Genomic DNA, 13,460 nt, shown 5'->3' on the forward strand with positions numbered 1-13,460 from the left:
ATCTGTTCTGTGCTACTAAGGCCTGCTGGGGCAGCCCCCTCTGCCACTGCAGCAATAACAACATGTGGTTTGGCTGCACAGCACCAGTTTACAGTGGGAAGAGGAGAGGCGCTAAATTAATTTCATATTCCGTTGTTTGAGAGTCATAAACAATGTTACAGCAAAGCATGACATCCACAGAAGTGACCGCAGTGTTTGGTCACATGGTTGGAACACATTACATCAGCGGCTTCTCTGATTTTGGAAATGTGTGTGCACTGCGAGCACTAAGATATTGCAAATCAAATATACACAGAAAAGTGTGTTCATATGGAACACACTGAATGAAACAAAGGTGTGTATGAGGCATGCATGCTAGCTGTGTCCTCGGGCATGGCAAGTCCGGTCCTCCCTCGCTATTTAGGACGAGAATGTAAAGGGCCTTTGTTTTCAAATTATTTCTGGGTTGTTGCCAACATACTAGGATGATACGCAGAACAAAGACATATTCCATCAAGCCTCACCTAGCAGGTTTCCGTTTGTCCGCAGGTACCTTGAATATTGTGGGGTTTTTTTTTATTACATTCATGCTATGACAAAGTTAAGAAGGTAAGGCTTTTTCGTCAAAGTGACTTTAAGTTGACTCATTCTCTCAGCGCTGCTTCAGCCTTTCCCACGAGGCTCTCGGACCATAATCTCTTGAAATATCTGCACAGATGACGGCAGCGCTCTGCTGTTTTGACATGGAGCGGCATGAGCAAGACCCTGCAGTCACTTTTTCCATCACTTTTCAGTTCAGGAACAGGAATTCCCCTTTTGCCGCTTTTCCTTGTAACCCGCCCGCCTGAACGCCTCCCTCCAACCCATGTAACCCTTCCAGCACTCCTTCCTCCACTTCCTCAGCTAGCGAGGATCTGTCCACTCAGGGCCACACCACAGGGGCCTTTAAACCCATCTCACAGCCTGCTCCCACAGCCCTTGCTTTCCACTCGCCCGAGCATGTTGTTTTCACTGTATCTAGGACGCTAAAAGTTCACTGACAGAGATCATGGGTACGTAGGAGGGCAAACAGGTTTGTTGTAAATGCTGCAGGAGGATGAGAGGAGAAGCAGTTCATCTTCTGCCCTGGGCCATCTTAGGAAGGCAAGCGTATCAAGCAGGGGTGTTCTGTTTATGTTTAATGTTTCTGGCAGCACTTTAAGCTCTTTAAGCAGCAAACTATAGGAAGAGTGGCTCCTGTTTGTATTCGACTGCGACTCGATTCCATCGTTCATCACGACTGCTCATCCCTGCTGACACTGCTTTAAGCTGCAAACCGCACAAAAATATACAGTACAAATACTCACACACTTGCTCAGCTTTCCCGTTTTCTCTCTCTGAAACTCTTAGTGGTGCAGAACAGAAATATAATGTTGTCACTGTCATTTGTATTGATTAGGCATGTCACATATGTCACCGAGCTTACTTAGCCTTTCTTTCCTACTAAAATTCACACTGGTGACTGTTTATTAAAAACAATCACACAAAATAATCAAATACCACAAACACTTTGTGTTATCAACTTACCTGCTTGCCAATGTCATGGGAATTTAGTGAACACATATCTTAAATCTATTTTATCTGTCTGTAAAAAGGAAGAACACAAAGGCTATACATTATTCATCATTTAAGGATTTCGGTTACTTCACATTACAGCTGCATGGTCCAAAGGCCATGAAAACACAATCTCCTGATGCTAGCCGCAGTGTTGCATCATGGGAACTGGAAGGAATATCAAAGTGCAACCAGTGGAGCCGACGCTATAATCCAGCCTTTTGGCAAGCATCTACATATTTAGTGTACATCTCTACTTGCCTATGTTTTTTTTCCTCTCCTGAGGGCCTGCTTGAATGTGCATGCAGAAAACACTATCTCTTTGCTGACAGTGACGGCACAATGGCCTTGTTGCAAACGCAGCTCTCACAAGGTTGGCAGCTCTGCAGAAGCACTTCCCATTTGCGGTGCGGAGCTTAGTCCAAGCCACTTGAACTTGGCAGAGCTTACCTGGAACAGCCTACCAGTAGGACTGCCACAGACTCTCCCCCTCAGCCAAGGCAGGAGGCCTGACTGTAAGCTACAACAGCTGATGTCAGACACACCTCCAGAAAACTGGCTACAACGACTTCCAGGTATTAACAAGGAAGAAGGAAATTTTTATCAACGTTTCCCCATTGAGCTTGTTTAACCACTTGTTTTCAGTAAGTATTTTTAATTAACAAACGCATACATGTCCATCAGAGATGAAAGTATAACGTGTCATAACAGTTTCTAGCTAAATGGAAAAAGTTGAGCAAATGTTAGACAGTAGTACATACAGTACAGAGGCTACAGATCCTCTCACAAAGGACAGAATTGTGCATACAAGTTGACTTTTTTTAATCAATTGAGAGAGAATTACACAGATCGTATGACACCATATGGAATTCTTTTTACACATAATGTATTTCCTTTGCAGGCGCTGTGAAAGGCGAGGCCTACAGGGAGTCCTCTTTAGGAGGAGGGGGAAAAAAGGCTGTATGTATGGTGAGGAGGGGGGTGGTGTGTGTGTGTGTGTGTGTGTGTCGGGGGGGGGGGGGGTGGGGGGTTTAGTAGGGCGGTCCAAGCACGCTCAGCGAAAATATGCCTCATGCACTCGTTGAACTTGGGGGCCTGCGCGGGCTTCTCTCAAGGTTACAGGAGAGGCCTGTGCGGAGCGGAGCAGGAGAAAGAAACCATGCAGCAGCAGTCCACACGCAACAAGGTTTCCACTGGGCTCAGGTTTTCTGGTTTGGTTTTTTTCTTTTGCTGCATTTGCTGTAAGAAATATTGTGTTTTCAGTTTAGCATGAATGCTAAAACATCTAATGTTTAAAACTTGAGACATAACATTTCATACGTCTATTTAATAAGTAAGTCCTAAAGCACATTTAGTGTGTGGCTGTCACTGAGTCTCACTGCGAGTGGCTGTTGCTCTGATAACAGAAGCAGCATGTGATCGCCTTTGACACCAGGTTTCCTTCCCTCCTCGGAGCCTGCCGAGACCCAGGCCATGTATCCGCTGCCGCACCCCTGAGCCCTCGACCACACAAAGGTAGGAAGCGGCCGCCGGAGCAGGGCGCATTGTGGCGAGGCCACTAAATCACCTCTTGTTTTATCCACCGCTATTTACGCACGTTTTGCCAGAGGAAACTATAAAGACAACAAGGCCCAGTAAATACATCTGAAGAGGATCACTGGAAAGAAGGGAGGCTATTAGCTAATTGAATGATATGGAGAGGTAGATAAGATTTTGATATGATACAACTTTACCGGGTAAACAGTTTCTTGCCGTTCTTGCTGATTCATTTGTACTGAACTTTTGAGCTCATAATTTGGAGTGATGTACAGCATAAAATAAAAGCATTAGGAGCATCTTAGAGTCCACCTTAACACTAACATTACCCACTATAACCTCAAAGAGTAAAACCCCTCTGAGACTGTCTCACAACAGTTTAACAAATTGTTTAAGATTATACTGGTCTTATTATAATGTGCTTACCCTCCTTATAATGTAAAAGATAATTTTATATCATTGCAATGCACAATAATTGGTACACAGTATTTAGGAATGTAAACTCAGTGTGTCAGGGGAGATTGTAAATGTGGCTCTTGTGCCTGGACAACAACTTGCATTTGACTTCACCCTGACAGCAAAGGGTCAAAGGGCAATAGGTAGTAAACACTCAGCTGAACGAATTGGTCACTTTGCCTTTCCCCAAGAATTAGCAGGCCATTAGCACCTCGTAAAAGGGCCACTTCTGCGCTTTACAACAGATTAGGCCTGCTTTCATACAAACAGCCATGCAAAGTGATTCAACGCTATAACAACAGAGTATGGAAAACAGGGTTCCAACATACGTATATGAAAGTATAAAGCCACAGACAAATTCTAACAACATAGCCTACTTCAATGACATTACTTTGATATAAGCTTATTAAAAGGACCAAAAGCATTTCTTTACAGTCAATCCCAGCTAATTTTCAAAAAAAAGAAGGAAAAAGAAACCAAATTAGCATAAGATGAAGTGGGTCATTCTCATGGCTTGATTAAAGTAGGCCTCAGCTTTGCCCAAGTGGCCAAGCAGCAGACTGCAAGTTCAGATTTGCACACTGAAGCTGTTATCAGGCCTCTATTCGTAAACAAGGGAAGGAGGGGAAAAAATAGCCCTGTTGAACATAATAAAGAGAGCATCAAAGCAGCTATGGAAGAGAATCAGTCAGAGTATTAGAAGCCACTCGGGGTTGTCAACGTGATGGCTTAGATGTCACTGGAGAACGTCTTCATGGACGTGAAGCGGGCAAACAAATTAAGAGGGATGAGCTCGCACTTGGTGGATTAGTTTTAGATTTATGGTGGCAACTTGGAGGCGATGCGGAGCAGAGTGAAAACAAGTCTGTCAAAGCTGTGAAGATGCCCACACAGTAACAGTAACTAAAGCACATTTATTCATACGTTACTTCAATGAAAAGACGTGGCAGCATGTAAGACTTGTAAAGATATTTGACTGTGGCGTTGTTCTAGCCGGCTTGACTTATCGGAGCACTTCTCATTAATGAAGATTGCAACCTCATTTCCCATAGTTAACCTTGGCAATTGCAGTACAGTGTGTTCTGTAAACTCAACTGTAAGGTTACGATGGTATATGTGTGTGTGTGTGAGTGAGAGAGAGAGCAGTGGCCCCACGGCAAGCGTTTGCTCTCATCAGCAATTCATAAAACAAGGGTGTGGTGCAGGTGCTATGCAAAGAGTAAGGAAGAACATATAGATTAAAATCCAACTGTGAAGGCCATAGAGTGCAATTGTGTCAACAAGGGAAAATATGCAAATGTTTAAACTGAATGGCTGCAAATTCATCCTCTCTCTCAAGAGAAGATGGGAACAATCCCAAAAAAATATTGAAACGTTTTGATGGTTTCGGCACTTGAATTTCATTCCAGACTGCAGGGACCACTACAGCACCAGGTCCTGAGCAGCCCGGCACTCAATAACCCAAATGTGAGATGATGGGAAATGCATATGGAAGGGTATTTTTAGGCCAGTACAATTTCTCCATGACACATTTACTGCAAAGGACCTCAAGAGTGATAACATGCACAAACTGCAGTGCGCTGAGGAGAATGACAGCGATGTTTGGAGCCACAGGAGAGCCGTAATGCCAAATCGTCCTCCAAGTGCAGCCCCCCCCTCACAATCTCACAACCTACTTTATGGGGAACGTGCCCCTCTTTCGCTGATGTGCGGATCATTAATCACATTTCATATCAAAGGCGTGTCCCTTGCCACAAACATTCACTCCCAAAACTCAAAGCTATGTATGTCAAATTCTCCAGAGCAAACTATATTCAAACGTTCCATAATAAATTATCTAGAGAGAGGAGCTTGTTAAAGGATTTAATATACAGTATATCTATGTTTTAATACAATAGTGTTTCTGAGCTACCATGTGAAAAGACTGAAAATACACTTATGAAAGACGCTTGCCAACGCCACTGAAAGAAAAAAAAAGTAGAGTGGCTTTAACTTCAATTTAACCAACGCCACTTAAAGTCGAGCTCTCAAAATTCTCGCTCAGCACGCAGAGCTGGCACTTGAGACATGAAAGGGCAGCTGCGACGTTTGGTTTACATTATATCATAGTGGTTTCCACATTGTGGCCAGGGGATAAGCATCAGGAGAGGTTTATCTCTGTCACAGCGCTCTATGGAATATGTAAACACTATGTGTAATCAGTGCTGCAGCAAAATGGAGTGAGGAGGAGTGTGTGTGTGTGTGTGTGTGTGTGTGTGTGTGTGTGTGAGAAAGTGAAGTACTTTAGGAATAAGCCGCCATCTTCCTTCTTGAGCCTAAGGAAAGATAAAACACTGCAGGCAAACCTGGAGAACCACTAAGCTTATATGTTGAGTTTTCATTGGTTAATCAGTTAGGAGAAAAAAAAACTAACAGTAAATCAACAGATGCCTTTTTGAAATAAACAAATTAGCATTAAGTATTATGCAAGAAGTATTGTTTGTAACTTGGGTGTTAACTTTCACTCTGCTGAAGACCTTCACTCTCATCCGTCCCACTCTCCTCCATCTCTTGGCTTAACTCTGTCAGCGAGTCTTTGTCTCCGCCATCCACTCCTTTTTGTTGAGGACGGGTGCTCGTTTTAGACGAAGAGCCTCTCTCCCGTCTAGAGCCCAAGTTTTAATATGGTGTCCAATCAAAAGTGATTAAGCATCGCAGAGCACAAACAATGCTGGCCCTTAAATCTCTGTGAACCCTCTTTCACTGGGGCGAATGAAAGAGCACTCTGTCTGCAGCAGCAGATGACAGACGTGCGCTTGAAGATAAGTCTTCTCCGTGAGCCCTTATCCTACAAACACCCGCTGTTTGAGCAAATAAAGAAATTTAAAAAAAAATAAATAGATTACAAAACGCCAAAGACAACAGAATGGGATTCTACCTTGAAGGCATCAATGGGGAAGTGAAGGATGTTCCCTTTAACTGCAAAGTGTCTCAAGATTCTCTCAACAATCTTAATACAGGATTGTGATTAAAGTTTATAATGATGATAAATTTTGGATATTTTTACTCAATATGGAGGGATCCAACAGCTCATCACACAGCAGAAATAAATCTGACAGCAGCCAGTCAGTCTGCAGTTTTCGGCTTGCATATCAAAGTTGGAGCTAGCGGTGAAGAAAGGAGGGAACAAAGCGACTTTTGCCTCTCTGCCTTTGTCCTCTGTGGGCAGGACTGACCTCCTCCACACAGACCACGGACAGCAGAGTAACTTCAGAGCACAGCAGCAGGAATGAGACAGACACTGAGACATATTTTACTGGAGTCAGCCATGACAACACTTCTCCATACATGCAACAATAGGGAGACACTTCGATCAAACACCTGTTGATCAAGCAGAACACAAACTCGCAGAAACGTGACGTCTTCGTCCCGCTCTGCCCGCTGTAACTTCCTGCCCTCTCTTAATCCACTTATTTTATCTTAAAGTGCTGAAAGTGATCTTGCATTGCCCCCCAAAGTTGAGTGAATTGCTGACAAAAGACGTAACATGACATGGAAACACTGATATTACGTGGAAGTGGTTTTGACATCTCAAGGGATGACATTTTTGTAATTCTGTAAGGTTAAATGTTTATATTATACAACATATACTTGAACACAAAAAATACATTTTTAAACCAAGCCACGTCTGCACAGTTGCATGTTTACATTATGTTATTTTTTTAAACTATATTGCAAAGTTTATTCATGGCTTCAGTCACTATCAATATACTATTCAAACTGGCAGCATTATCAAATTATATATCGTCATAAATGTCAATCAATATGGAAATAATTATAGACTACCTTGAAATAAAACCAGTGGCACCAGAAAGGCCAGGTTCAGTGAGTCAGGCTTTACTCAGCTGAAAGGAATGGAGCTGAGAACAAAAGCCTGTTGATGTACAAACATGAACCCAACAATTATTCATTAATAAAATCCACAAGCTGCCTGTAATATTCTTCACATGAGAAAAAATTATTTCAAAAAAGCAAACATGGAAAAATTTTCCTGCAAATCATCGTGTCTCACACATAAATCACAAGCAATCCCAGTGCATGATGTGTGCTGCATGTAATGCAATACCCTGAACTAATGCATTAGATGCATGTGGGTCCTTGAAGACATACGGCAGCATAAAGATTTAAGGAAAACTGCATACCGGGGGCAGCTAACTAACGCCAAGAGGATACTGTTCATAATGTGCCTTTTTAAAATGCCAAGAGCAAGAGTAGTGTTGCAGCTCACAATGACACGGTGGTTGGACAAATGTTTAATCATTAATATAATATGAACATGAGACAGCGTTGCCTAAATACATGTTTTCAGCACATGTAATGTAATCTTACACCTGGTAAGCTTCCATATAAAGTTGAACTGACTGGGGAAATATTTGGCTCAGGGCGACAGTTTAGCAGAAAATCCAAACTCGAGATATGTTTGATCAGTGTTTCTTCTTTACAAAAGGTTCACAATAATAATTTTGTCCATTTTTGCTTCCAAATTATCAAAACATTGCAGAATCCAAGAATCAGTATTAGCAGCTCAGCCCCTGTGAAGGGATTCAATAACCAAATACACATGCAGACACATTTGAAAAGTTGAAAGAGAAAGAAGCAGACAAACGTCATCACTGGGAGGTCATGAGAGGGAGGAGCTGGCACTATGACAACAAGACATCAGCCTTCTGCAGCCTGCTGCCGTCAACAAGTCAGCATGAGCACTACCATCTGACTGGGCTTTCCTAACACTGCCTCCATACACTCAGCCAAAACTAGCTATTGCTGCTGCTGTTACTGGCTCCTGCTTTCAATTTCAGGATACTGGGCCAAGTAATGGCTACAGCATTTTGTGGTCCACCGACACATATGGTCCATGTAGCAATCTGGTCTGGTGTCCCCCATCGATTGCTCTGACATGCATGGAGATACGGGCAGAGGGAGACAAACACAGCCACAAGGGCCAGTCACATTTATTGGTCCAATAGCACTTGTAGGTTGGGTTCAGGGAAAGTTTGAGCATCTTTGGTAGGCATCACCATAAGAGGAATCAAACCCAGACCTTTGACCAAATAGGGAGAAGTCCACTCTTAACTGAACTTCTATTAAGCCTAACAGCCATAAAACAGCAAAAAACAAAATTTTTAAAGTAGTTCTAGCAATGACCGTATTTACTCTGACCTTTACGCTGCCATTCTTTATCACATGCGTCACCACTTTTGCCATTACGGGCAGTAAGGCTCCTGCTGCTCCTGCTGCCCCTATCTGGATGCATGACCTAGATTAAAGGTTATTTGCTCAAGTCACAGAGGCAGCTCCTGTGGCTCGCCCTTGTTGGGTATCTTATCTTGGTTTGTCTGGACAAATCTTGGACACAAAGCGCCCATTTTGTGCTCCTCTCTCGAGATCCTGTTACAGCGTTCCAGACACGACGCGGTCCACCAGCAGTGCCTCTGGGAGCATGGCGTTTGGCGGCACGATTAGGTGCTTCCTCAACTTCAAGCATACGATACATATGCGCTCCTCTTACGTCTCTGAGTGTGCTTTTGTGCTGTGATGGTGTAAAATGATCGGTGAGGGGTCAAATGATGTCATGGTGCGAGAATTCAGATATAGCGACCCCCCCATCCCCGTTACCAACCAAAGAAAATATACATGTGGATCCAACAGTGCCTCAGGATTCCCCAAAGTCTGTGCTCTGATTGCTTTAATAATCAAATTATTGCTGAGGAAACTTCTGCCTCTTTCTGTTGAGATACACCTGGTAATTTTCATGTCAATTTCCTGGGCAGTTCAAGATGGGCTTCAAAACATGTTATGACATAGTCCTGAATCAAAACATGAACCAAATGATTGTTACACCTTATAGTATAATGACAGTCTTGTGAATATCAAGAAAAATATTATCATATTGTCTGAGGTACTGATGGAAGTAACCTCTCCACACAAAAGCGCGTCAGGTAAGTGTGAGGACCGGAGGTTGATCTAGTGGCCTTATTCCTCCTGTGCGCCACAAGGACAAAGTACAACGAATAGAGTGAGCAAGATGCAGAGAGGAGGGAGAACGAGAGAGAAAAGAGTAGTGTTCGCTGACCTCATTCTGACAACAAGCCCGGGAAGAGCCTTTCCCTGGAACCGTTTCGCAATAGCACTGTTGTTTATACAGGTGGTGGGTGAGTCTAGCAAGATATGCAGAGAGCATGCATTTTGCAACACCTCGTTATGAATACTAAACACATGCAGCATGTCAAATCACACAGTTACACGCATACACAAGCATTTTATCCCGGGTCCAAAGTGTGGCTCGAGTTTCTTTTTAGTTGTGACATTTGTGTGGAATGCGTCATTTTGTAAGCCGCGGCCAATTTATCCCCCTCTGTTTGAATTTCAAAGTCAAGTTCCTTTACACGATCCAAGAGCTGTCAAACACCACTACCCTCGGGTTATCGTCCAGTGAGTGCTCGCCTCCTAAAACGGAGGCCCCTGGTTGGCTCGTGTGTTTGGCTGTGGGGCCGTCTCCTGCAACAACATCCACTTGGCCAGAGTTCAACCCACGTGGAAGGCTACAATAGCCCAAAGGTGGCTGCCCAGACCATTGTTTATGCAACAGCACACTACTGCCAGGTTAAAGGGAAAAGAGCAAGACAGTGTATAAATATGCAGGGCTCCCGTCTGCAAAACAGTTATGCTATGCACTCCCTGTAAATACACCTTATTAGGACATTTTTATTTTATTTTTAAGTTTTTACACTTACCAAAAAATTAATTAATTTCGCTGCTATGAAAGAATAATGCTATTAACAAATATGACTAATGCTTTTTCCGATTATGTTTGTTTCTATAAGAAGTGACACTGATGCTGTGATAGACAATGAAAATCTTGCACCTCAACCAAAGCAATTTTAACTTTAATGAAATCTTTCCAAACTAACTAGATTTTTACACCTTTATTTATGCAATAGTTGAAGCCTGAATACAAACCCATGCATAAGTTAATGTAGCGCCTATCTTGTTTTCCGACTAACCACCAAGGTGAGCCAAATCCATTACATCTTAGACAGAAGTGAAGAAAAAAAGATCCACACAACAGCTGTTTGGTAAACATACCAAAGTAATTGTTCCAAATGCCTTACTTTAACACAGATTAAATGCAATTAGAGGCTGTTTATCTAACCACAACAAGTCTCTCTGGCGAAAGAAAAACCCCTGTCACTGTTACTCGCAGTTTTGCTCGGGGGCATTACAGCTGTGAATAGGATGACTTTTTTCAAACATAACTTCCTTATGTACAGGAAGGAACCTCTACACACAAACACAGCACATGCACATTGCATAGGAAGACCATAGGGGCGGAAAAAAATGGTCGCTCGGCTAAGGCAAGGGTCTTCTGAGGTGAATATGGAGAATTTAGGTCAGTACAGCTGAGACATTTAACCAGCTCAAGCCACTGCAGCCTGGGTGGAAATAGCGCAGGAGGCCAGAGAGAGGGAAACCAGTGTATCACAGCTCCCGGCCTGGTTCCAGTTCCAGCCCCCACCCCCATCCCCCCGACGCAAACAAGAGCCATAACTTCCTTAATGATCCCAGACCATGTACGCCTCGGACATGTTCCACCAATGGGAGGGCTTCCTCTTCACCTCTGACCTCAGAGTGGGTGTGCCTACCTTTGATTCTGCATGAAGTTCAGAACCATGTAGGCATGTGCTTGAGCCATGGGATCAACAGTTTTCCAAAAACCCACATATGAGGTTTGACTATCCCATTGTGAAATGTCTCGAATCCAAGTGTGTACAAAATCTTACAGCAACACTCCTAAAATCTGGAAAAATCCTACTTTAAGACCTAACAAATCTCTTAATATCTTAAATATTTGCTAAATCTTGATAATCTGACACTCTCTTGCTTTCATTTTCAGTCTCCCTGTCACACACAATTGCACCGTGATCCAAAAGTCCAACAACACACACACACGCACACACACATTGTAAACAGTCTTTATTGAGACGTGAGTGCTTGTATAAACATAGCCTAGCCCTATTGAGGGTCCAGGGCTGGGTCGAACAATAAGAGGGGGAAAGTTGCTGGACGTTCCTCACAGACGGTGTGTACAAAATCCAATTATCAGAGCCACGGCATTAACATTCCAGCAGTCTGGCAGGTGACGGCTCCGTCTTTTCAGCTAACCCCCCTTCACCACCAGCATGGGACAGAGTCGCCCGGCAGCACCTCGACAACACACACACATGCACACAGAGCCCTCTTCAGCTCCCCCTTTCTAAGATCCCCTAAGTATTGAGACATATATAGAGAGAAGAAGGCAAAGAGTGGGGAGCTTGTTGGGGGGAGTGGGGGGGTCCACCAGCGACACTGGTCTTTTCTTCAGAAGATCAGCGCGACCGCCCTAGCAGGCAGTATCAGTCAATGGGGCATTCTTCTCCTCTCTGTCTCTGGGTGAGAATATGTTGATCGCTGATAACATTGCTTTGATTGCCATAATAGGGAAACCACTTTTTGTTTTGAGCGTTTGCTTCTAAACAGTGCGCGCTTTGTCAGCCCCTGGTGATGTTCGTGGCATACAAGATGTCCATTAAAAAAAGGTTTAAAGGTAAAACAAAAGCAATGTTGTTGTGCTTGGCTACAGGGCGAATTGATAATGGATTAAAATAAAGTCTGCGCCTACTGGTCCCTCAGTGACAAAAAAACAGCGCAACTAACATAAAGACCAGCGCACTCCACGTTTAAATATGTATTCGCTTGAAAACTTAGAACACTATATATACTTAGAAAATGTAGACTTTATCAGCATTAAACCACCTTCAAACAGGCAATCATGCCATTATTGACAGTTTTCTTTATTTTACATACAGTACATGTATTCCTTATCACTATGGGATGTGGTGTACGTGATAGAGTGCATGTGATATGCAACACCTCTGCCTGGTGTCCTGCCCTCTACCCTTGTCAGGTCCTATATATAAACATACATCTGGCCCCCATTCTGCTCTTTCCATCATGTCATCTTACAGAGAAGGTTGTAGGGGATACATACAGAGCAGCATGTTACGGTACAGCAGGGCTGGAACTATGGTTTTACAGTGTATGATCCCTGCAGATTTCTTAAGCCACGTCACCAAACACCCCAAGCAGGGATTAAGTTGTGACTTGAAAGTGTGTTCATGCTAATGTGAGTGCGTGTGAGCGCGCATGAGTAGTAAGTTTAGTTTAAGAGAGATATGGTAAGGCATGCCAGAAATCTCTGTGTGTATTTCTGTATAATAATGTGGTTCAAAGGTTTATATGTTATCTGTAATCAATAAATATGCAGCACCATAAAGTTGTTGACTTTAGTTTTTTCCTTTTTTTAACTCCACTTTTAGTTTCACCTGCCCTCTTTTCATAGCTAACAGTGACTAAGATTTAGACTTTGCCCCCCCCCCTATTTTTTTCCTCTCTGTGTTTCATCGTCCTCCTCCGTGGTGAGATGTTAGTCAAGTGTCATGTAGTTTTCTCCAACCTCACTCGAAGAGCCTGTGTGTGCGGTTAATTATTCTTGGATGGTGGAAGAAAAAAGTGAGTTCTTTCTTTCTTTTCCTTTTTTTTTTTTTCATTAGCTCAGCAGCGGTTTCCCATTCATAAGAGTTGGCACTGGTTTCATGCTGCCTGCCAGAGATCACACCCCGACCATTTTCATTTTCCTTCATCCATTTGTTTCATTCATGTCATAGATTTGGCAGAGGCCCGCATCGTTTTCCTGATGGCCGGCGACCCTTCAACACCCTTCTTTTGAGTCTCAAACTCCCGTTTGTGGCTTTGTTTTGCATCAGGGTGAAGAAAATTGTGGAAACAACACTTCACGCTTATTGGCATCCAAGTGACTT

General features: G+C 43.2%; 1 protein-coding gene across 4 annotated transcripts in view; it reads right to left on the reverse strand.

The window, feature by feature from the left end:
* LOC124054217 (nuclear factor 1 B-type-like) overlaps window positions 1-13,460 on the reverse strand; it is a 66,926-nt gene that overhangs the window by 38,690 nt on the left and 14,776 nt on the right. Inside the window, exon 3 of one of the 4 annotated variants that reach the window (XM_046379927.1) lies at window positions 2,605-2,811. The exons of the other annotated variants lie outside the window; for them this stretch is intronic. Within the exon in view, the coding sequence (XP_046235883.1) occupies window positions 2,627-2,811 (185 nt within the window). The 3' untranslated portion in view covers window positions 2,605-2,626. Of the gene's footprint in view, window positions 1-2,604; window positions 2,812-13,460 lie in introns of those variants that run through there. 4 annotated transcript variants of the gene reach the window in all.

Source organism: Scatophagus argus, chromosome 23, assembly GCF_020382885.2.
Source record: "Scatophagus argus isolate fScaArg1 chromosome 23, fScaArg1.pri, whole genome shotgun sequence".
Lineage (NCBI taxonomy): Eukaryota > Metazoa > Chordata > Actinopteri > Scatophagidae > Scatophagus > Scatophagus argus.